The 23,106-nt window shown below is 38.4% G+C and overlaps 1 protein-coding gene and 1 long non-coding RNA gene across 4 annotated transcripts in view; both read left to right on the top strand.

Annotated features, from left to right (window-relative positions):
- Positions 1 to 13,351, top strand: part of SLC7A11 (solute carrier family 7 member 11) — a 93,535-nt gene extending 80,184 nt beyond the window's left edge. For all 3 annotated transcript variants that reach the window (XR_014263756.1, XM_082462191.1, XM_082462190.1), the window contains one exon: positions 5,870 to 13,351. Coding sequence is in view for 2 of the 3 variants with exons in the window: in XM_082462191.1 (XP_082318317.1) it covers positions 5,870 to 5,937 (68 nt within the window). In the remaining variant the exon portion in view is untranslated. The remainder of the gene's footprint in view (positions 1 to 5,869) is intronic.
- Positions 13,352 to 21,821: 8,470 nt separating this feature from the next.
- The window catches only part of LOC309661028, a 28,576-nt gene continuing 27,291 nt past the window's right edge, over positions 21,822 to 23,106 (top strand). The window contains exons 1-2 of the long non-coding RNA XR_014263808.1: positions 21,822 to 22,251; positions 23,020 to 23,087. This is a non-coding gene — a long non-coding RNA (uncharacterized lncRNA). The remainder of the gene's footprint in view (positions 22,252 to 23,019; positions 23,088 to 23,106) is intronic.

The raw sequence follows: 23,106 nt of genomic DNA, 5'->3' as shown, positions 1-23,106 counted from the left end.
ATAATGCTGCAGTGAACATGGGTGTACAGACATACCTTTGAGATACTGATTTGAATTCCTTTGAGTACATACCCAGGAGCAGAATTGCTGGATCATACCGTAGTTCAATTTTCAATTTTTTGAGGAACCGCCATACTGTTTTGCACACTGGCTATACTGATTTACATTCCCGTTAAAAGTGTATAAGGGTTCCTTTTCTTCCACATCCTCACCATTTGTTATCTCTTGTCTTTTTTATAAAAGCCATTCTTTTGCTAAGGTGAAGGTGATATCGTGATTTTGATTTTCATTTCCATGATGAATAGTGATGTTGAACACCTTTGCATATACCTCTTGGCCATTTGTATAGCTTCTTTGGAAAAATATCTATTCAGGTCCTTTGCCAATTTTTAAATTGGATTATTTTCTTTTTTGCTATTAAGTTGTGAGTTCTTTTTATATTTTGGAGAGTAGTCCCTTATCAGATGTGTAGTTTGCAAATGTTTTCTCCCATTCTGTAGGTTGTCTTTTCAGTTTATTGATTGTTACCTTTGCTGTGCAGAAGCTCTTTAATTTAATGCAATTACACTTATTTATTTTAGTTTCTGTTGCCTGTGCTTTTGGTGGCTTATCCAAGAAATCATTGCCTAGACCAATATCAAGGATCTTTTCCCCTATGTTTTCTTCTAGGAGTTTTATAGTTTCAGATCTTACATTTAAATCTTTGATCCATTTCAAGTTAATTTTTGTGATTGGCATGAGGTAGGGGTTCAGTTTCATTCTTTTGCATATGGATATCTAGTTGTCCCAAATACCATTTATTGAAGAAACTGTCCTTTCTCTATGGTGTGTTCTTGGAACCCTTGGCAAAAATTAGTTGACTATATATGTGGGAGGTTACCTCTGTGCTCTCCATTCTGTTCCACTGATCTATGTGCCTGTTTTTATGATAATACCATACTGGGTTTTTTTTTTAAGATTTATTTATTATTTATTTATTTATTTTTGGCTGCATCAGGTCTTAGTTGTGGCACGCAGGCTCTTCACTGTTGTGCACAGGCTTCTCTCTAGTTGTGGCGTACGGGTTTTCTCTTCTCTAGTTGTGGCACGCAGACTCCAGAGCGCGTGGGCTCTGTAGTTTGCAGCACTCGGGCTCTCTCCTTGAGGCGCGCGAGCTCAGTAGTTGGGGGCGCGTGGGCTTAGTTGCCCCACTGCATGTGGGATCTTAGTTCCCTGACCAGGGATCGAACCCGCGTCCCCTGCATCGTAGGTGGATTCTTTACCACTGGACCACCAGGGAAGTCCCCATAATGTTTTGATCACTATAACTTTATAATATAGCTTGAAATCAGGTATTATAGTGCCTCCAGCTCTGTCCTTCTCTCTTAGGATTACTTTGTGGCTCTAAATAAATTTTAGGATAGTTTTTTTCTATTTCTGTGAAAAATGTCAGTGGAATTGTGATCAGGATTGCATTGAATCTGTAGATCACTTTGGGTCATATGAACATTTTCACAATATTACTTCTTTCAGTCTAGGAACATGGGGTATCTTTCCATTGGTTTATGTCTTCTTCAGTTTCTTTCCTTAAAGTCTTACAGTTTTTAGTATACAGGTCTTTCACCTCCTTGGTTAAATTTATTCCTAGGTATTTTAATTTTTTTGATGCTATTGTCAATGAGATTGCTTTCTAATTTCTTTTTCAGATAATTCATTGTTAATGTATAGTAATACAACTGATTTTGCGTGTCAGTTTTGTATCCTGCAATTTTACTGAATTTATTTATTATTTTTAACAGTTTTTTAGGGGTCTTTGGGATTTTCTATATAAGATCATGTCGTCTGTGAACAGAGATCATTTTACTTCTTCCTTTTTGATATGGGTACCTTTTATTTATTTTTCCGCCTAATTGCTCTGGCTTAGTACTATGTTGAATGCATCCTTGCATTCCAGAGATAAAACCCACTTGGTCATGGTGAATGATCCGTTTAATGTGTTGTTGAATTTGGGTCCCTAAAATTTTGTTGAGAATTTTTGCATCTGTATTCCTCAGGGATATTGGTCAGTAATATTCTTTTCTTATAGTGTCTTTGTCTGGACTTAGTATCAGCGTAATGCTGGCCTCATAAAATGAGTTTGGAAGTGTTCCCTCTTCTTCATACTTTCATATATTTTCATGCTACTAATTAGCATATTTTTGTTTCAGCTTAAAGAACTCCATTTAGCATTTCTTGTAGGGCAGGTCTAATGATTACAAATTCCTTTAGCTTTTGTCGACCTGGGAAAGTCTTTCTCTCCTTCATTTCTATATGACAGCTTTTCTGGGTGAAGTATTCTTGGTGGTAGTTTTTTTTCTTTCAGTGTTTTGAATATATCATCCCATTCTCTCCTGGTCTGTAAGATTTCTGCTGAGACATTTGCTGATAGCCTTATCAAGATTCCCTCATATGTGATGATTCTTTTATGTCTTGCTGCTTTCAAGATTCCCTTTTTGTCTTTGATTTTTGAGAGCTTGATTATAATGTGTCTCAGTGAAGACCTCTTTGGGTTGAATCTGTTTGGGGATCTTTGAGCTTCTTGTAACTTGATGGCTGTATCTCTCCCCAGATTTGAAAGTTTTCAGCCATTATATTTTTAAATAAGTTTTACGTATCTTTCTCCTTCTCTTCTCCTTCTGGGACTCCCATAATATGGATAATTTTTCTTTTGATCATGTTCCACAGTTCATGCAGCCTTTCTTCTTTTTTATTCTAGTTTCTTTATTCTCCTCTGAGTGGATAATATCAAGAGGTCTGTCTTGAAGCTCCAAGATTCTTTCTTTTGCCTGATTGAGCCTACTTGTCAAAACAAAGCTATTACATTTTTCATTTCATTCATTGTATTCTTCTCCAAAATTTCTGATTTTTTTTTAATGAGTTCTATTTCTTTTTTGAATTTCTCATTTTGTTCATATACTATTCCAGAGTTCATTGATCTGTCTGTGTTCTCTCACATATCACTCAGCTTCCTTCAAATCATTATTTTGAATTCTTTTTCAGATCAGTCACAGATCTTTATTTCCTTAGGGGCAGTTAATGGAGTAGTATTGCATTCCTTTGGTGGTGTCATGTTTCCTTGCTTTTTCATGTTTCTGATGGGTTTGTGTTGACATCTGTGCATTTGAGGATGAAGTCACCTCTTCCGGTCTTTTCAGACTGGCTTCAGTAGGGAAAGACTTTCCCCTGGAGGTGGCTGTTAGAGCTCCTGCTGACCGAGATGCAGTGTCTTTGGTTCCCGAGAAGGCACAGTGATGTAGTCTCCATGCCACTCCACTGGCTGAGGCTGAAATTGGCCAGACTGTGGGGTTCTTATATGGCTAAGGCTGCAGAGGACCTATAGGTGGCAGGTAGGGCTATTGGTATCTTCAGAGGCTAAGGCTGCTGACATCTTCCTGCTCTCCTCTACTTTTTTGCTCTTGGGAGAAGCCTCTAGTTGAGGAGACCCCTCTTGGTGCCTGGTCTGATGTGCTGACACTCAAGAGTTCTCAGAGCAGTATTGTATCTGAGGTCCGGGGACCAGGCACACATGGAACTACCGCAGTGCCAGGGTCCTGGAGCATAGGCACACTTTCTGTGGCTGTGACACAGGTGTCTAGGGCATGGACATGTGCAGATACCCTGTGGAACTGGTACTTGGGTCTCAAGGGCTCACTACTGTGACTTGTGCTGGTGAGAGGGAATACGGCAGTGACGAGGGCCCTGGGGTGACAAGGTGCAGTGGTGGCTTGGGCAGAAAAGGCAGAGTGCAGTAATAGCACAGCCTGGGAATGGTAGGTCAAAGACTGACCTCTGCCCCCAGCCCTCCCCCCGCCCGCTGGGAGCGCTCCCAGGATAGCAATAGTACAACTCCGGTAGTTGTTTCTTAAAGCTGTGTGTTGGGACTCAGGAAACTGGGCACAGGGTAGTGGCAGCAAGGCCCTGGCAATGACAGTTCAGAGCCGCAACCTGGGATGGGGGGTGAAGTTCAGGGTAGTGGTAGCCTGGTCCCAGCCTCCATGGGTCAGAGTCCTGACCTGAAATCTGAGGGGCGGGGCTCAGGGCAGTGGTAGCACCCCTGGCAAAGATGGTTCAAGAGCCTCAATCTGGGATAGAGGTGGAGCTCAGGGTAGAGGCAGCCCGGCCCCAGCAATGAAGGGTCTCAGCCTTGACCAGACCTGCCATGGGGGTGAGACTCAGGATAGTGGCATTGCCCTTAGCAATGATGAGTCAGAGCCAGAACCTGGAACCTGGGAGGCAGTAGGAACTCATCTCAGCAATGACAGTGCAGAGTCTTGACCTGGGATGGGGCAGGGGGGTGAGGCCCAAGGCAACAGCCAATTTGGGCAGCCAAAGCATGACTTGGGACCCAGGAGGCACGGCTCAGGTCAGGGCGATTGCCTTGGTAATGGTGGAGCAAGGCCCCAACCTGGGGCTGGGGTGGGCAAAGAGCAATGGCCGCTCTGGTGTCCTATATGGAGATGTGCTGTGGTACCCAATGTGTGAGAGTGGGGCACAGCGACAGCTGGGACCCCTGAGGGCAGGTCTCACCTCAGCAACGTCTCCAGCCTCTGGGAGTAGATCCAGAAGAGGGGGCACTACAGGCTGCTCCATCAGCCAGGGTCAACATCATTGAAGACCGAGAGACTCTTGCACCAAAAGCTGCAGACATCCACAGTGGCGAGGCTTGCTGTGGCCCTTCTGCTCTCCTTCTCCCCACGTGGTGACCTTCCTGAGACGATGCCTCCTGGTGCCCAGCAGCTCCCGACTGGGGGATGGCGTGATGGGGGCAAAATGCTTCCTTTGCTTTTGTGTGTGGCCATCCTTGATGTTTGAGCTCTGCCAGCTTTTTTGCTGCTGCTTCTTCGTTGTCTAGAGCTTTCCCTGAGCTGTTTTCTTCCATTTGTAACTGTTTATTGTTCTTGGTTTTCTTTTTTGTTTGCTGGTTTTGGGGGGTGTGGGGGACCTCCCGGCCCTCCGTCTTGCTGACGTCACTCCCAAGTCCCCCATTCTATAGAGGAGGCAAATGAGGCCCTAGGAGATAAAATGTTTTGCTCAATAATACACTACAAGTTTGAGACTGGAAATTATATTCTGATTCTTCTGATTTTGCTGAGGAGTTGGATGTACTCTCACAGGTGCAAAAACAACAAACCAATTTTAGACTCAATATGAAGTGTATTTTTGAACATTTATTTATATCTTGGTCCTATTGTCTCAAAATATTTTCAGCCTCCTGGTTCAGGAATAAAAGTCCTTATTTGAACACAAAATATTAATGTATTATTTTTTTTTAATAAATTTTATTTATTTATTTTTATTTTTGGCTGTATTGGGTCTTCGTTGTTGCACTCAGGCTTTCTCTAGTTGTGGCGAGCGGGGCCTACTCTTCGTTGCGGTGCGCGGGCTTCTCATTGCTGTGGCTTCTCTTGTTGCGGAGCACGGGCTCTAGGCACACAGGCTTTAGTAGTTGCAGTACGTGGCCTCAGTAGTTGTGGCTCGCGGGCGCTAGAGCGCAGGCTCAGTAGTTGTGGTGCACAGGCTTAGCTGCTCCGCGGCATGTGGGATCTTCCCAGAGCAGGGCTCGAACCCGTGTCCCCTGCATTGGCAGGCGGATTCTTAACCACTGCGCCACCAGGGAAGCCCCGGTATTAATGTATTCTTGCTGAGAAGCCATCACGGGAAGTTACAGAGGTGACTCATAAATTAATTGAGCATGATAGGATTCTAATGAAATAAATAATTCTTGAAAGTGCTCTGTGAGATAGGCGGTTGTGAGTTTTCAATATTCAATCCCAAATAATTTGCATTTTGCTGTTTTTATGCATTTCTGATTTCTGTGCATTTTAAATTTCTCTTCTTTATTTCTTTGTAGACATTACAACCAGAACATTACAAATAATACTGGAAGTTGTACCAGAAGAAGATTGTCATAAATTATAAATTAATGCATCTGAAGTCTTGGCAATCTATCCTTGGCTTTGTTTCTGCCCAAAGGGCTGAAACAAAAAATGGATCCTCACTCCTTTTATAAAAATCCAGAGGATTGCAACTTTGGAGATGGACTAAAGGAATTGGTTATTTCTATTTAGTCTTCCAGTGTATTCAAACTGGTTTCTAAGAAATTTAGTTATTACTCCATGTAGTTGTAGAACGCTGATATGCAATTATACCGTAAGTTCACATGATCATTGAGTCCCTGATACCTACCTGTTGAGGTTAGGGAAAAAGACTACAGAACGGCAATTACTTTAGTGGTCTTTCTCTATAACATATCTTATGGCTAAGAACCTTCAGACTGAAAACTGAGATGTTTTCTTTAATATGGGTTTTGTAAAAACAATTTTTATATACTATAGATAACTGTACTGTGAAAATTGTTTTCTACTCTTCTGGGGGAAAAAAAAGTGTATGTCATCATTATGGACAGAGGGAAGAAAGAAATTTATTTTACATTGGCATTGCATTGCTTCCCACAGATATCAACTTAGATATCATTCATGTTTTAATGGATTATACCCAGAGCATTTTGAAAAAGAAAAAAAAATTAAGGGTATGCCTAATTTTGATGAATACATTAAAGAAGAGTTTCTAGGGGCTATTGTTTATGAGGCAAATCCAGGAGTTATGTTTAAGTAAAAAAAATGCTTGAGAATTTGTTATGTTAGGATTTTTTTCACTCATTATCAGGAAGCTCCGTAGTTACGTGCCATTTGTTTTCATGGCAGCCTAATTGATCAGGAAAGGGTGTAACGCCTTTCTTAGAGCAAAGCAATAGTCAGTTTGGTATTAAATCCTCTTAAGCATGATCATGTGTTTCACTAATAATTTACTCTTTGATAAATACATCTAAATATGTGCATTTTTAAATCTTCAAGTTACAATATCAACAGAAGACGGAAATCACCAAGAAAGAAAATGCCCAAAATATTATGCCCAACTCTATAGTTCTACATACATTGTTAGTGTTTCTGAACATTTTTTTAAAATCTCATAGCTGTTTTTACATGGTGATGAATTTTGAAAGTTTTACGTTTTCTTTATACATTTTATATTGTTAAAATATCTCTTTGGACAAAACTGTCCAGATCAATTAGGAAAAGACATATATTTACATAAAAATTAAGGAAGAAATGTCACTGCTAAATAAGATTTACAACTCATGTTTCTAAGAATGTTTCCATTTCTCTCTCTAGGCTTTATCAGTAATTTCCTGACAAAGTAAAAGAGATAACTGATAACAAATTCACTGAAAGAAACTGTACATGAAATGTATATATTCAGACAGGTATTACTATGCTGGGTTTAGAAAATACTGTGGAATTTTCAAAGAATAATATAATGATGAAATTTGTTAACCATTATTTACTTAAGTCTCAGAGTAAATAGTCATGGCCAGAATTTTTTCATTCTGTAATTTTTGTCCATTTGAAAAGAAGAATTTTTGGAAGAATTACACTGATTAAAATCATTAAGAGCAGAAATATAGAGTTCATAGACAGTTGATCAAAGTAGAAATGATGATAATTTAAGGCAATTTCAATTAATTAATTTTCAATTCGTTAATTTCAATTTCAAAATTTAATTCAGTTAATTAAATTTCAGTTAATTAAATTTCAATTTAATATATATCTGAGATTGAAATTTTTTGAGCCAAACGTAGTGTTTGGGTCTTTAAGTGAATTTATAAAAATTCCTTCCTTTTTCTCTTACCATGGATTTTCAGAATTTGATCTGTAGTCTGTACATCTTATATCCATTTGTCTACATCTGTCCCCACTAAATTGTTGCTATAGGTGAAAACAGATTTCCTTTATACTCTTTTTTACAGTCTAGGCCCATGTAATCTAAACCAGCAAACTCTCCTGGAATTGTTTTTTTCCCCTAATGAAAAAAAAAAAATGGTAAAGTCTCATGGAGAAGTTTGTATAGTTACTGATTATTCCTGAGGTTAATGTGCTTATATCAAAAGTGGAAGATAGGTCTCCTCATTTTAGTTATTTTAGTTTTGGTTCTAATTTCTCTTTAAATATGTCATTATACAAGCTAACTAGATTACATATTCATTATTATTTTCATCATTTTAAAAAATGATTTTTGCATTGTTAAATTTCTAATGCCATTGTAATACCATTTTAACCAGATGGAAAGTCAGTCAGTAATTTTTTTTTTTTAAAGCGATGATGATTAAGTTGTATTTCTACTTATCCTTAGGATACATCATGACAAGATACAGGGCTTCTGTAATCATCCATTCAATAGTCGTAACATTTATTTGGAATGATATTATGTCAAGCAGATTCTAGTTTGAAAACTCTCCTAAACACTTTTATATGTATATATATTTTTATGCTAAGTAATTTTTTCTCATATATTTAGGAAAATTTTTTCTCATATATATTTTTCTCATATATCGAACTCTTAGATGTGATACATTTGTACCAGTGTGCATATTCAAATGTTTAAATACATTTTATCAGTTTATTATAACACAAAAAGGTAAAAGTAGCCAATATAGTTTACGATGGCTAATATACTATTTTCAAATGTTCTGCTCTTTTGGTACATAGATTCTCAAGTATTTAAATATGAATTTAGCAGATCTAGTAAAGAGGTCCAAAGCTAAAACAATTTGCTAGGAGAAATGGAATGACTCTCCTTACACAATTATGAATGTTTCAGTAAACGTTTTTGACCCCTTTTAAAAAATATTAGACTAGTTTTCTGAGATTTTTCTAAGATTGAATGAAGAAAACTGACTATTATAACTGGTGTCTTGGTCAGCTAGGAGTAGACCCTCTTCTTATCTTTCTTTAGGAGATTAAAGATTTGCCCTAGAAAAGATGGCTGACTCCAGTGCCAAACATAAACGTTAGATGTCTGTATGCACACATTTGCGTACGTGCTTATACCGTATCTCCCCTGCCTCTGCTGGCACAGAATTAGGACAGATTATTAAATTACATTTCCAATTCATGGCAGTTTCTCTAACACTAAGATATGCAAGTTGAAACAAGTTTCTACATTGTTTTATGTGTCTGGTACAATTGTTTCCCCAATTGCTGTTTGATATATCAACAGATGGTTAACATGAGTATAATTACATAACTCAATAGAATTCTATGTTGAACTGAATCAGTCTTCAGGAAACTTATTATCTCTATTTGAGATGAATGTAATGCTAACTGAGAAAGGGAGCATCTTTGACCTATAGCTGATTTCTTATAATTGAGGAGTGTGTTATGAAAAGATAGAAGACTAAAGGTCAGAGTAGCAGGAAATGAAAGGTAGTATGTGATTGGAGGGAACGATATTTTGGTCTAACTTATTATGCAATATAATCAGAGAAATATTAAAAATTAACTGTCTGCTGTACACAGGGACTTCGGTTATGCCCTTGTGAATCCCCTAAAAGCTAATGAAATGTAAGCTTCAGTGCCCCTTACTTAGACATGCCCTTTCCTAGGTCCTGTACCTAATTTTGCATTAGGAATTTTGTATTATGTTTCTTGAAGAAGGTTAGCAAAATTATATATACTTCTGGCCCTAAAAAAATCTGCATCGGTCCCTGTGAGAAAGGTCAAAGTACTCCCATTACTTTATCTATTAGAAATAGGCATGGGGTATTTGTAGGATATATTTTTAAGTAATAAAGTTGTGAGTTAATTGAAATATCTCTATATAACTAAGTGGCTTTCTCATAGTACATATTATATGTGATATATAAGGAGAGAGTTTCGCTTTGGACGTATTTTATGTGTCAATTCTGAATGATAGAAAAGTAATGAATGGGATTTTAATTGTAGCTCCTTTTCTTAGTTTGGAAAGAAATATATAGAGATTTGAAATTTGAATGCAGAGAAGCCAAGAAATTTGATTTTAGTTAAATAAAACCTTGTTTCATTTCACCCTACGTGATATACTGTATGTTGGTGCTGATAATGTTTACAGAGCTACATTTACTTTCGTAACCATTCAAAGTCAGGAATTAAAGCATGGCATTGTGTGACTGACAAGAAGATCATGGTGGATATAAATTAGAGTAGATAGAGTCATCTTGGCAGCTTCTGTTTACATTATTTATATATAGGTAAAAGAATTATTACCTATAAATGTATTTTAGGTTAATTTTCCCATAAACAGTATTTTTAATTTATCTCAATATATATAATACCTGAAAGTGTAACCTCTAGGTATTATTAGTACTGTACTTAAAAAGATATTTTAATCGCCAATTTTGGGAGATAATCCTTCTTTTTGTCGCATTTTCAAATTAGTTGGAGTCTCAAAATAAAGGCTTGGTCTATTTTTAGGTCTGATACAAATTCACAGAGGTGTACGTCATGGTCTCAGAGAAAGTTCACCAGTTTTCCGTATGTTGTGAGATAATTGCCCTTCCCTACAATCGCGTCAGGATAACTTGATCTTTTTGAACCAGTTCTCTGTCTCCTCTGAGTTAATCAAATGGTTCCCTTTATGTTTTATTTTTTTGACATGATATTTTCAAGATAGGAGTGAGTCTTAATTTTATACAATTACTTGATATTCTTAGCCTGAAACTACCACTTCGGTTATGCCCTTGTGTGTCCCTGCTCCCTTCTCTCTGTTACCGTTGGCTTTAAAATATCAGTGGAGGATGGTTACGGTCTCCAAATAGTTATCTGTTACATGTGTGTATTTTGGCTACTTGGATCAAGGGTACATTTATAGTAACAATAAGTGCCTTAACAGTTTTATAGATAATCTCTCAAGAAACTGTGGAGCATTAGGTATCTAGGAGCCATACAGATGGATGCACTGTTTTGAAAGGGAGCATACTTTTTTTCCCTCAACATATACACTACTGATTTTATTTTTAAAAGTATGACTTTCAAATGAATTAATTTCTTGGTTGAAAGACTTGCCTCCTGAATCCTTATTACCTCTTGTTGAAGCCTCTAAAGGCCATGTTGAAAACTGGAGAGGAAAAAAAAAAAAAAAAAAAAAAGACATGCACAGTTAATCTCTTTTGCAGCAGTGACTGTATTTTGAGTACTTTGTGCAACAGGGTATTTTGTACAGCATCTTGTGGGAAAACAGATTAGGCCTTTGGATGTTACAGCTGTATAACTGGTTGGGTTGTGATGGGCCTGACTGAAACGAGGATTGTGAAGTTAGAGCCCGCTTATTCCTACTGATTAACATTCTCCTGCACATGCTCTGAAGCACATTCATAGCGCACCAGGAGGCGATGCAATGTGGTTCCCTGGTCCGAGGTTTGAGCTGTCTTATTTTAAAGCATGTCTGAATTATTTTTTTCCCTAGCATTTCTCCTTCATTCCAAACTTTCACTTACTGACTAATGGAATATAAAGTAAAAATACTTTGGAGAAGTAAAACACAGATTGTTTCAAATGAGTGTATGCTTATAACAGAATAGAAATGATCTACGTTAAACTACTGTGTATGCTAATTACTTCAGACACTACCACATAGCACTTTTAAATTGCTCTGGAAGCAAAAACAGTATATATAACTATGGTTAGCCCACAAACCACAAGACCCCTGCAAAGATTTTAACTAGTCTGGGATTCTTTTTTTTTTTTCTTTTTTTTAAGTCTGGGATTATTTTGATCCTCTTTTTGGAGAAATTTTTTTATGGTTTTTCCTTGTGAATGTTGTTACTACTGCTTTAAATCTAGAACTTAACTATTGACACTTATTATCTTGAAAACAGGGTTCATCTTTTGACGGTATCCATCCGTGTTCAGAGAGTGGCATATCACCTTACTCTTGCTTACTGTGGACACAGACATTTGCCCCAAATTTCTGTCTTTTTGTAGATGGACTGCAGCACAATAGTAATGAATTTTCAGTGGTACCTTTCAGCATTTGGGGAACTTTGCAAACATAAGCATCAGATGTGTTTTTAAAAAAACAAACAAAAATTGCTTATTACCATGTATTGCAGTGTCTTCTCTTTACGCCAAACTGGTGAACAAACATGTATTGATAGAATTCTTTCACTGATGCTAAATGTTGACTACCTGCAGTTTTATAATAAGTGCAAGTCACAAAGAGGCAAGACAAATGGCCTCTTGTACTGAATGCTTCGAGAACTTAATTTGTCCTAATTTTCTGACAAAGATCTGACTCTGGGTTTCAAAGAGCTTGGTTTTTACTTATCATAGAGCAGATTAGATGGTAGTGATGTACTGGTAGAGATGGTTTTTAGTTATTGACTCAGAATTCATCTCATGATGAATCTTTCATGTTGTTTTATTGTCTGTATATCTGTATTGACTTTATTAACATGGGTTTAGTGAGCTTTGTGTTAAAATTTGACCTGGTAGCAATAACTTCTTTTTCAACTATCAAGGGGCAGAAAAATCCATATGTATTGTAATGTTCATTAACATATTACTAGGTACTATATATGAATGTATTTCAATGCTTTTCATAGCCTATGGTAAGCATCAATAATATGCGCCAACGCAATCAGTTTAGCCCAGTGGGAAAGTAGTCCGGTTATTCTGAAGGGCTGTGCTGGCAGCTGTCTCTTTGATCTGTGCTTAGATTGTAATTTATAGACCAGGTATATCCATTAACTTGGATCTGGAATGGGTTCATCATGACCTTGGACCATTCATTGTGAGTAGGGCGAGGTGCGTTTGGGCTGGTGCTCTAAAATACAGGAACAAGAAGTTCAGCTGAGGGAGAGGGAGGCCCGACCTCCTACATGGTCCTCATCTGTGGTGGGGTTTCTTCATCTTAGCATTGTGATAATGAAACTCAGTAAATGGGATTGTGCTATTTTATACAAATTTTGCACCATATCTTATATTGATAAATTCTTAAAGAGCAAAATTTCTTTTCTGTATCTGCATTCCAACCATATTAGAAGTACTACGATATTTAACTATGAAAATATAAATGGTGCAAAGGGACGTTCATCTGTGGATTGTGCTGTTTCTTAGGGTTTTGTCACACTGATGCTTATACCAGCATGTGATATGTGAAATAAAATGGATTTTTCTACAGCTTAACGATTTCCCTCCGGGGAGAGTTCTGGTACAGCGATCACACTGCCAGATGGTGTTTACAGGCTATTTGTGTAAGTGGTAGGATACTATGAAATAAGTGTGATTTCATCGGATGGAAACTCTTGATGCATGTGTTTTTGTATGGAATAGGTTTTGGTGCAATATGATGTCACTCAATGTTGCATTGAATTTAATTTCAATTGTATTTATGTATATGTATACCTGTCATGCTTCTAGTTGCTTCAACCTTTGTATATATATTTTTGTACATATTTTTAGTAGAAAACATTGGAAATGGAAGTTAAATAAACATTTGATAGTTTACCTAGTAAAAATCATGCTGTGTTTTTTGTTGTTGTTTTTGTTTTTTGTTTGTTTTTGTGTTTTTTTTTTTTTTAGCAGTGTCCATTCCATTAAATTGAAGGCTTTGGTTTTAATGATTGGATTTATCTGTCACTCATTATGTGAATTTGTTGGAGTATCCCACTTCACAACAATTTCCTATACTAAAAACTGAAAGTGGTGGCGGATTCAGCAAACACTGTAGACATTCTTCTTCCTCATGGCCGACATCCATCTGTCCTCTGCTCTGAAATATCTAGCAACTTCTCTTTTCTCTTTTCACCTGTCCTAATTCGGTCTTCTTATTTCCCGCCTCTTAACAAAAGTCTCATTTCTTGTCTCTCTATAATTCAGCTTTCACATGTTTCCCCAGAATGTTCTTTCTGAAACACAAATATGGTAAAAACCCTCTATGGGGACTTCCCTGATGGTGCAGTGGTTAAGAATCTGCCTGCCAATGCAGGAGACACAGGTTCGAGCCCTGGTCCGGGAAGATCCCACATGCCGCGGAGCAACTAAGCCCGTGCACCACAACTGCTGAGCCTGTGCTCTAGAGCCCGTGAGCCACAACTACTGAGCCCACGCACCTAGAGCCCGTGCTCCGCAACAAGAGAAGCCACCACAATGAGAAGCCCGCGCACCGCAATGAAGAGCAGCCCCCGCTCTCCGCAACTAAAGAAAACCCGCGCAGCAACGAAGACCCAACGCAGCCAAAAATAAGTAAGTAAAATAAATAAATAAAATAAATTTATTAAAAAAAAGATTTGTGCATGTTAAAAAAAAACCCTCTATGATTTCATATCTAGTAATTATTAATATTTTTTTCTGGGTGGGTAAAATCCATACTTCTGTATAGCATACTGGGCTTTCCATAATCTGCCATGTTTCTTTCTCCAGTTACAAGTGACCACTTCCATGTTCTCTGCCACAACATTAAATGTCTTTTTAGTAGTCTAACAAAGAAAATATGCCATCATTTCATTTGACATACTGCGGATTCCTACAGGAATTGTATTTTCTTCTACCATTCCTATCTCCTATACCCAGCATAGCATACTTCTACCCAACATTCAAGTTTGAGATTCAAAAGTCACTTTTTCCAAAAACTTTCCCCAAGCTGGTTCAGGACCTGAGCCCTGACCATCTTCATCTTTTGGGATGCACTTCTTTTATAGAACTCACTGTACACCATTGTAATCGAGATGCTCGATTCCTTTCTCTGCCTGGATTTGCAAATTTTAGTTGTCTTTTACTGACTAAAGCATAATAGGTGCTCAGTGGTTTAGGTTCATACATTCACTAAATGAACAAATGACTTTTATTCATTAGGTTTCATGATAAACTTTTTTTCGAAGTAGTTTACAGTACCTTTAAATTTAAGCAATCCATTAGCTTCTGTGAAATTCTGTGAAATGTCTTACTTTCAGAATATAAGAAAACTGGAGAGTTTCAGACTCTCTTCTCTCCTGTTCGTTCTCTCTTTCTCCCCACTTCTACATCCCCAGTTCATGTTGGTAGGTGGGTCTTGAATAGAGGAAATGAGCAAATGACCTACTATGATCTCTTCCCATGAAAATGTATTTGGGCTCCTATGTTATTGATAAGGTATCTTTTTTCATAATACTAACTTGAAAACAAATAATGGTCTGAAATGGAGAGCAGAAGAAAATCTATATTTCTGATGACCAAACTTCTCTTTGAAGTAGACACAGGAGATTAAGTAGCACTTTTTCCTGATGACATATTTTGGGAGAACAATAAAAAAGGAAACGTAACTTTTGCACCTGTTAAATTTAAACGCTTTTGAAAAGAAATACAAACCATGTGATATGTAGATATACTTATTTTAAAATTAATGAATATGAATGGAAATGTAACAAAAATGTGTAGGAAAAATTAGATAATATGTATGGCTAATAATTTTTTTAAACTTTCATTAGGCTCTTAAACATGCTGGTTTAGGTTCACAATAACTTTTGCAGCTGAACTACATCTAATAATTTTCTACTGGAATTTTTAGGCTGTGTCTAATTTATAAAAATTTGAGATGATGATGTTTCCTGGGATGGGTGGGCAGGTCATGGATAACTGTACTGTTGCTTTTGCCTCCACATGCCCTAAAAATTATATGTGCAGACTTTCTAGGAATCTGACTTAGAAGGTCAGGTCTTCATAGCGATTTTACTGTTTTTATAGTATTAAGCCTAAGAACACCTGGTCACCAGCAGACATTGACTAAAAACTGTGCTCTTAAAATGTTTCGTGTTTGAAAGAATTTAGAAATAAAAATATAATTAGGATTCAGTACCCTTTAAGTTTTTAGCTTTGAAGATTTATTAATCTCTGAAAAAAAGATATGAAACAGGATTTCAAAGGTGTTAAATTACTATAAAAATTGAAATCCCCTCTAGCTGTTATAAACTAAATTAATAAGTATAAATGAGTATACCCCTAAGAAATGTATGAGCAAGCCAGTTGTTTTCCTCTTATTCTAACTTCTCTTAAAAATAAGAGAAACTAATCTTACTTTTCTCATAGTAATTAACATTGTAATTATATAACAATATGTCATTATTATCTTTATGTATTCCATTTCCTAAAATCTAAATATGCCGTAAAATTTTTGTTCATGTTCTGAATTCCACCTTAAACTTATGTTTACTTCTCACTCCCACATTGCCATGTTCCTTTAAGAATTTGTTACTCAAGGCATTAAAGTCAAAGTTTATTTGTTTATTGATTCAAGAAAAATTCCACAAGAACCTCCCCATGCCAAGCAAAGAGATGGGCGCTAGAAATACAATACTTAACATTTGGTATTGCCTGTGCTTCACGAAGTTGAAGACATAGATACTTTTTCTTGATCGCTCAAATGTCTTGTTAAGAATTAGGGTAAATCGCAAGTGCTAGAAGGCAGTATACCCCGATGTGATGTGGTCTAGGGGGTTGGGGAAGGCATTCCTAAGGATGTGATATGAATTGATATTGAAGGATGGGTGCTCATTAACCAGGTAAAGGGAAGGTGGGATGAGGAGTGTTATAGGCAAAGCGGACTGTGTGATAAAGACCCTGAACCACAGAAAGCAAGGCTTGTTAAAGGAAATAAATGCAAGACCGGTGCAACTAGAGCACAGGACAAAGTTTATGATGCACTTTAAAAGAGGAGCAATTGTAGAGGACTTATTAGGCAATGTTCAAAGTTTTGGTCTTTACCCAGTATAATGGAGAGGTCACAGACAAAAGAAATTCACACACAACATGAACATTGAACTTTATCAAAATTTCAAATCTTACCCTCTCCTAAAATTCTAGATAGAATTTTTCAGTAGTAAAAGATAATTTGTTTTACCACTTTCTTATTATTCCTATATTTTATCTAATTAGTTCACACTGCCAAAGGTATTTGTAAACTGCAATAGGCTCAGCATCTAATATTGAAAGAGAAAGTAATTACAGGAATATGTAATCAACATACGAGGGAAATCTTTTTTCTGGGAATTTTATTGTTGTCTCTCCTTAGCATGTTTTCCCCTCTCTCTTCCAAGTTAGATTAACATCTGATCTACAATGTTGAACATTCATCAACTATCATCTCTAGGATGGTTTGTAATTTTTTTTTGAGAGAGATATTCCTCTGGTGCTATAATTTTTAAATCTATTCTTCTAAATTTATTTTTTGCCCAAATGAAAACATTAAACAAAAATCTACCTTGCGTGACCTATTATTAACAGAGTTATTGTCTTATGAATAAAGGTATCATTCATCTGACTCTAGTGGGTTAATGTAAAAAATGTCAGTACTATAAATATTTGAAATTTTTTCTGGTTCTGTAGAAACACAGAGAAGAATTTTTAGTTGTTTTTTTTTTTTTCCACTCTTCATAATTCACAATGGTTGAAAAGTGACTTTTCTAGCAAGAGAACAAGAATTTCATTTAAGGAAATAAGGAAATAAAGTCAGAAAAATTATTTGAGATTATTTAAAAAACACTTCCATGGAAAATGGGGAATTCTCTGATACAGTTTCCCCCCCAGCTTTATTAAGATGTAACTGACAAGTAATATTGTTTAAGTTTAGTACAATGGGATGACTTGATACATGTACGTATTGTGAAATGATTACCACATTAAGGTTAGTTAACACGTCCATCACCTCACACAGTGACTACTTTTTTCTGTAGTGGCAACATTTAGGATCTATCCTCTTAGCAAATTTCAAGTATCCAGTACAGTATTGTTAACTACAGTCACCGTGTTGTACATTACATGTGCAGAATGTATTCATTTTATAACAGAAAATGTGTACCCTTTGACCATCTCCCCATCACCCCCACCCTTTAGCCCCTGGTAGCCACCAATCTCCTTCCTATGAGTTCAACTTTTTAGATTCTACATATAAGTGAGATCAAAGAGTATTTGTCTAAGAGTTTTTGGTGGCAAATTTAGAGTCTGCTAAATATATGATCATGTCATCAGTAAGCGAAGACAATGTTACTTCTTCCTTTCTGATTTGGACTCCTGTTATTTCTCTTTCTTGCCTAACTGCTCTGGCTGGGACTTCCAGTACTATGTTGAATAGGAGTGGTAAGAGTGGGCATCTTTGTTTCTTCCTCATCTTGAAGGAAAAGCGTCCAACCTTTCCCCGTATGATGTCAGCTGTGGGTTTGCTGTGTATGACCTTTATTATGTTGAGGTATATTCCTTCTATACCCAATCTGCTGAGAGTTTTTATCATGAAAGGATGTTCTGTTTTGTCAAATGCTTTTCCTGCATCCACTGAGGAATTTAATTACGATTAAATTTAATTACGATTACGATTTTAATCTTTCATTCTATTAATGTGATGAATCACATTTATTGATTTGCAGATATTGTGCCATCTTTACATCCCCAAAATAAATCCCACTTGGTCATTGTGTACAATCCTTTAAACGTTGGTTTGCTAGTATTTTGTTGAGAATTTTTGAATCTATGTTCATGAGGGATGATGCCACTGGATGGACTCTTTTGAGGCTGGGCTGCAGCCTGTGATCGGACCGTCCGCTGCTTGAGCTCCGCTCTTAGGCGGCGTCTCTGGCTGGGATCCCTGGTGAAGCAGGGCCTCCAGCTTTACTTTGCAGTGGGTGGGGCTGGAGGCTGTGACGCGTGGTCAGTAGGGGCTGCCGTCCAAGCCTGCTGGGCAGGTGAGACTGTGTTCCATGACTGGGCAGGGCTGCTGGCTTGGGCTCCCTGCCTGTAGGAGGAAGCTTGCTGTGCTTGGCCAGCAAGTCCTGCGGGCTCGGCTGGAGGCTGCCTAGGGTCGTGGTTTGGGCTCCCTTGCACACGGGGCCGGAAGTTATGCTCTGCAGTTGGGCGGGGCTGCCAGCTTGCTTCTCTGCCTCAGCTGGGCTCCGGGATGAGCTTCACAGCTGCCCAAGGTCTCCGGCTGGGCTTGCTGGTCAGGCAGGGCTGGAGGCTATGTCTAGCCGTTGAATGGAGCCGCTCACCGGCTTCACTGTCTTGGCGGGTTTAGAGGAGGGGCTCTGCCACTGGGACAGCCCGCTGGCTGTGGACCCAAACTGGGCAGAACTTCTACTAAGCTCTCTGGCCAGACAGGCCACCGGCTTGGGTCTGCAGATGGGCAGAGCTGCTGGCTGAGATCTAAGATCAGGCATCACTGCCAGCAGAAATTTGTCTGCCGAGATCTACACGCTCGTTTCTGTGAGGCTGCTCTTCTCCATCTCTAGCGGTTCCCCCAGTTATTCCCACGAGGAGATACCTAAGTGGGTTTCCTGGGAAGCTTCCTGGATGCTGGGGAAGCTGGGTGTCTGCCTTGGGCTCTCCTTTTCCCCCTGGAGAAATTGTAGGCCAGGGGAGAACTGCTGGGTGTGATGGCATACTGACCTGAGGGAGGGGAGACTCGGTCAAAGTGAAACCATTGCTCTCACCCTTCTAATGTGTCTTTTCTTGATTTCTGTGGTCCAGGAGGGTGCTTCAGCCTCACCCCTACGTTCTGGGATCTTCACAAAGGCGTCTTGTCTATGGGCAGGGCTATTTGCTCTTTCTGTGAGGGCGAATGAAGTCAGGAGCCATCCGTTTTGCCATTTTGCTCTGAAGCAGTTTTTCATACCCAGATCTCCCTAATCTGAAGTTCCATTACCAGGTGTTTCTCTATGCACTTATAGTGATATATTGATTTCCTTAAAAGAATAATTTGATACCATCCAGGCGTGCCTAATGATAACAAAAGGTTAATGTAGAAAGTCTATGATTATTAGTAAAACGCTTTCTCAAATTAAAGCTCTCAGATTTCAGTGAGAGAATATTGAATCAAAGGACTGAAAGGGCAGAAGAAATTGAACAATGGTTCAATTCTGTAATAGATGTTATTTATCATTTTTATTAAACTTTGTATTAGCCATGTGCTTTGCATTGACTGGGATACTCCTCACCACCCTCTATGAATAAGAGAGATGACAAGTCTTACTTCCATTTTTGGATTTAAGAAAATGAGTCCAAAATAGCTAAAATGCCTTGCCTCAAGCCACAAAGAAAGTCAAAAAGGTCAGAGTAGAAATTCTGATTATCAAATCACTCTTAAATTCCTGACTCTTGGATCAAACCATCTCTTAGGTAAAGACAATTACTTTGTTATATTTATACATCAATCAGTCATTAAATATTTATCTTGTATCTGCTCTGCGATTAACAATGAACTTTATGGTATGGGAAATGTACCATGATTCTTCAGCCCAAGGAACTCACAGTAATTCAGCTTGGATAAAGAAGAATCTATAATCTAATAATAAACCGCAGGAATACATCATTGAATACGGTGTGTTATTAACTGTGACAATGTGTGTTGGGCTTCGCATTAGTTCTTAAATATTTGGAGGAGGGGGTCGGGAGGGTAGATGTTGTTTTTGGATGATGTGTGTGGTTTGCAATTTCGTGGAAGGTATGTATTAAAAGCATACTATGCTTTTGGTTCATAACAGAGCTAATTCTGAGTGGTTGAGGATAGTAAATACAGAGAAGTTGATTGTATCATGTCCACTTATGCCAGTGTCTTTATATCAGGAAAATGAGTTTGACCTGAAGATAGAAGCCACTGAACACATTTCGGAAGGGAATCGTATGGTCAAAGTGGCAACTGAGCAAGGTTGTCAACTCTGCTAGAGTTGATGAGGAGAAATCTGGGTTCAGCAAAATCTAGCTGACAAGCTTTTGCAGTGAACAGGTGTGAAGAAGTCTAGATTGGGATGGGAAATAAAAGGGCAGATGAATGAGAAATTCTGCAGAAAAAAAACCAACACGACATCGTGCCTGACTCACTCTGGAGGATTAAGAGATAGAGGAGTCATAGGTGACTCCGTGGTGTCAGGCCTGAATGAGCTGATAAATAAAGGAGCATGTGACTGACCAGAGGTGTTTGGTGGTAAACATCTGATTTCCTTTTATGAGGTGATTGGAGATTACAGCACATTTTCATTTGTGAAGTGCTAAAGTTGAGGTCGTGAAAATTCCATCTGTACACATCCCCTGATCATCAGATTATAGGTCAAGAGCTCAGGTGAGAGGAGAGAATTTAGATACACATCGTTAATGTTCTTGGGGAGGCTTATAAATAGCACCTCTCTTCCCTACTTGAATTATTAATCAATTAAGATAGAAGTCGAAACTGTAAGGCAGATAGGAGAACAAAATATCACCTTTATTTCTGATACAGCTAATATAGAAGAATGTGATTCATAGCTATGGGCAAGTAGGCTTTCTAACATTGAACTCTGGGGTTAGAAAGATTTACTTACCCCACTGCAGGCAGTCTTGTACCATTTCAGGCCTCTTTGCATGGGTCTCTGCCCCTGTAAGATTTAAGGTGTGGAGAAGCATAGCAGAATTAATGCCCTCTGAGGTCAGGATGGCTCCCAAGAGAGAAAAGACATACAGTTTTTTTTTTTTTCTTTCCAAACTCACCAATAAGATTAAGTCACTACTCTTCTAGAATGAGGCTAACAGTGTCTCCCTAACATGGTGCCTTCTACATGGAAGTAAATATCAGCTATGGGAAAGAACCATCTCTCCTTCTCCCCACCCCGTCACATTTAAGAGTACTCTAGGGCTTCCCTGGTGGTGCAGTGGTTAAGAATCCACCTGCCAATGCAGGGGACACGGGTTTGAGCCCTGGTCTGGGAAGATCCCACATGCAGCGGAGCAACAAAGCCCGTGCGTCACAACTACTGAGCCTGCGCTCTAGAGCCCACGAGCCACAACTACTGAAGCCCTCGTGCCACAACTACTGAAGCCCGCACGCCTAGAGCCCGTGCTCTGCAACAAAAGAAGCCACCACGATGAGAAGCCCGCACACCACAACGAAGAGTAGCCCCCGCTCACTGCAACTAGAGAGAGCCTGCACACAGCAACGAGACCCAAAGCAGCCAAAAATAAATAAATAAATAAACAAATAAATTTATTAAGAAAAATAAGAGTACTCTGCATAGAAACGCACCTTCATGGGTTCAGAAAACATGTCTTTTCTATTTTTTATCCACAATCTGACTCAAGCATGGAACCTGGAAAATGTCTATTACCCAACAAATAGTTTTTGATTAAATGGGTAAATAAAGTTGGCAGCTGAAGATGATGTAACTTGATGGATTTCCACTGGAGAGACTGTAAAAGGAGAAGTGTGTAGCCCCATGGAGTAAGCTTGCACGAGCTAGGTAGGAAATGGAAAAAGGCAGGGGAACTAAACAGGAAAAGAACAGTGGGCGCCTACTAAGACTCTGGATCTAAGGTGGATGTCTATTTTGGATGACGGCATGATGTAGTTTCAGAATACTTCCACTGATGTCATTCTCTATTTCTCATATTTTGGTCAGGTTGACAGCCATTCTGGGATCTGTGGTTTCAGGTATGTGGTAAATGAAAAGACGTTGAACAATGATTACTGTTTTACCTTCTTATCCCAGAAGCCATCAAAGACAATTTTCAGCCTTAACAAGGTGGTTATGATGCGTTGTATTATATTATTTACGGCTCTTTTAGATGCAAGTAACAGAAACCAATTCAAGTAATTGAAGCACAAGAGGGAATAGGATATGGATATAGCCATGTCTTGAAGAACTATTTGTCAGGAATGCAGTCTGGCCTCAGAAACGGACACATGTCTGGAACTGGAAAGCTACAGGAAGCTAGGCAATATTCTCTCCATTTCTCACCTCTGTCTCTGTGTGACTATCATACTTCTATTCTTCCCTGTACTGGCCTTCGCTACACAATGCCTGAGTTTATACATCTCTTCCAATCAAGAGAAAAACTCAGACGAAGAATCAAATCTTTTAGTCACAATTACAGGTAACAAATTTCAACCCCAAGCAGAATCCAGTCATGGCTTTCAGGTTCCTGCATAACTGAATGGGTGAATGGTTTTGAGGAAGCAGAATTCCTGGAGATTTTAGTAACTATGAAAGGCTTCTTCTAGACACACATACACACACACAGAGATGCACATTCTATAAAGCATGAATCATTCAAGAAATTGGAAAGAATAGAAAGAGTGAAATGTAGCCAGGAATAAGATAAAAATAACTAATGTTTAACAAATACATATTATGTGCCTTTAGCACTGTTCTAAGCACTAACTATATACTAACTCATTTAATCCTCATGGCAACTTTAGGAGGTCCGCCCAATTAGGAAGAAACAGAGGCAAGTTGGAATCAAGTCCAAAGCATCAAAAGTCACACGGTAAGTGCCCGGAACATTT

The sequence above is a fragment of the Balaenoptera physalus genome, assembly GCF_965194825.1.
Source record: "Balaenoptera physalus genome assembly, chromosome: 5".
Lineage (NCBI taxonomy): Eukaryota > Metazoa > Chordata > Mammalia > Artiodactyla > Balaenopteridae > Balaenoptera > Balaenoptera physalus.
The sequence above is the reverse complement of the archived record's forward strand: the minus strand, read 5'-3'. Positions and strand labels throughout refer to the sequence as shown.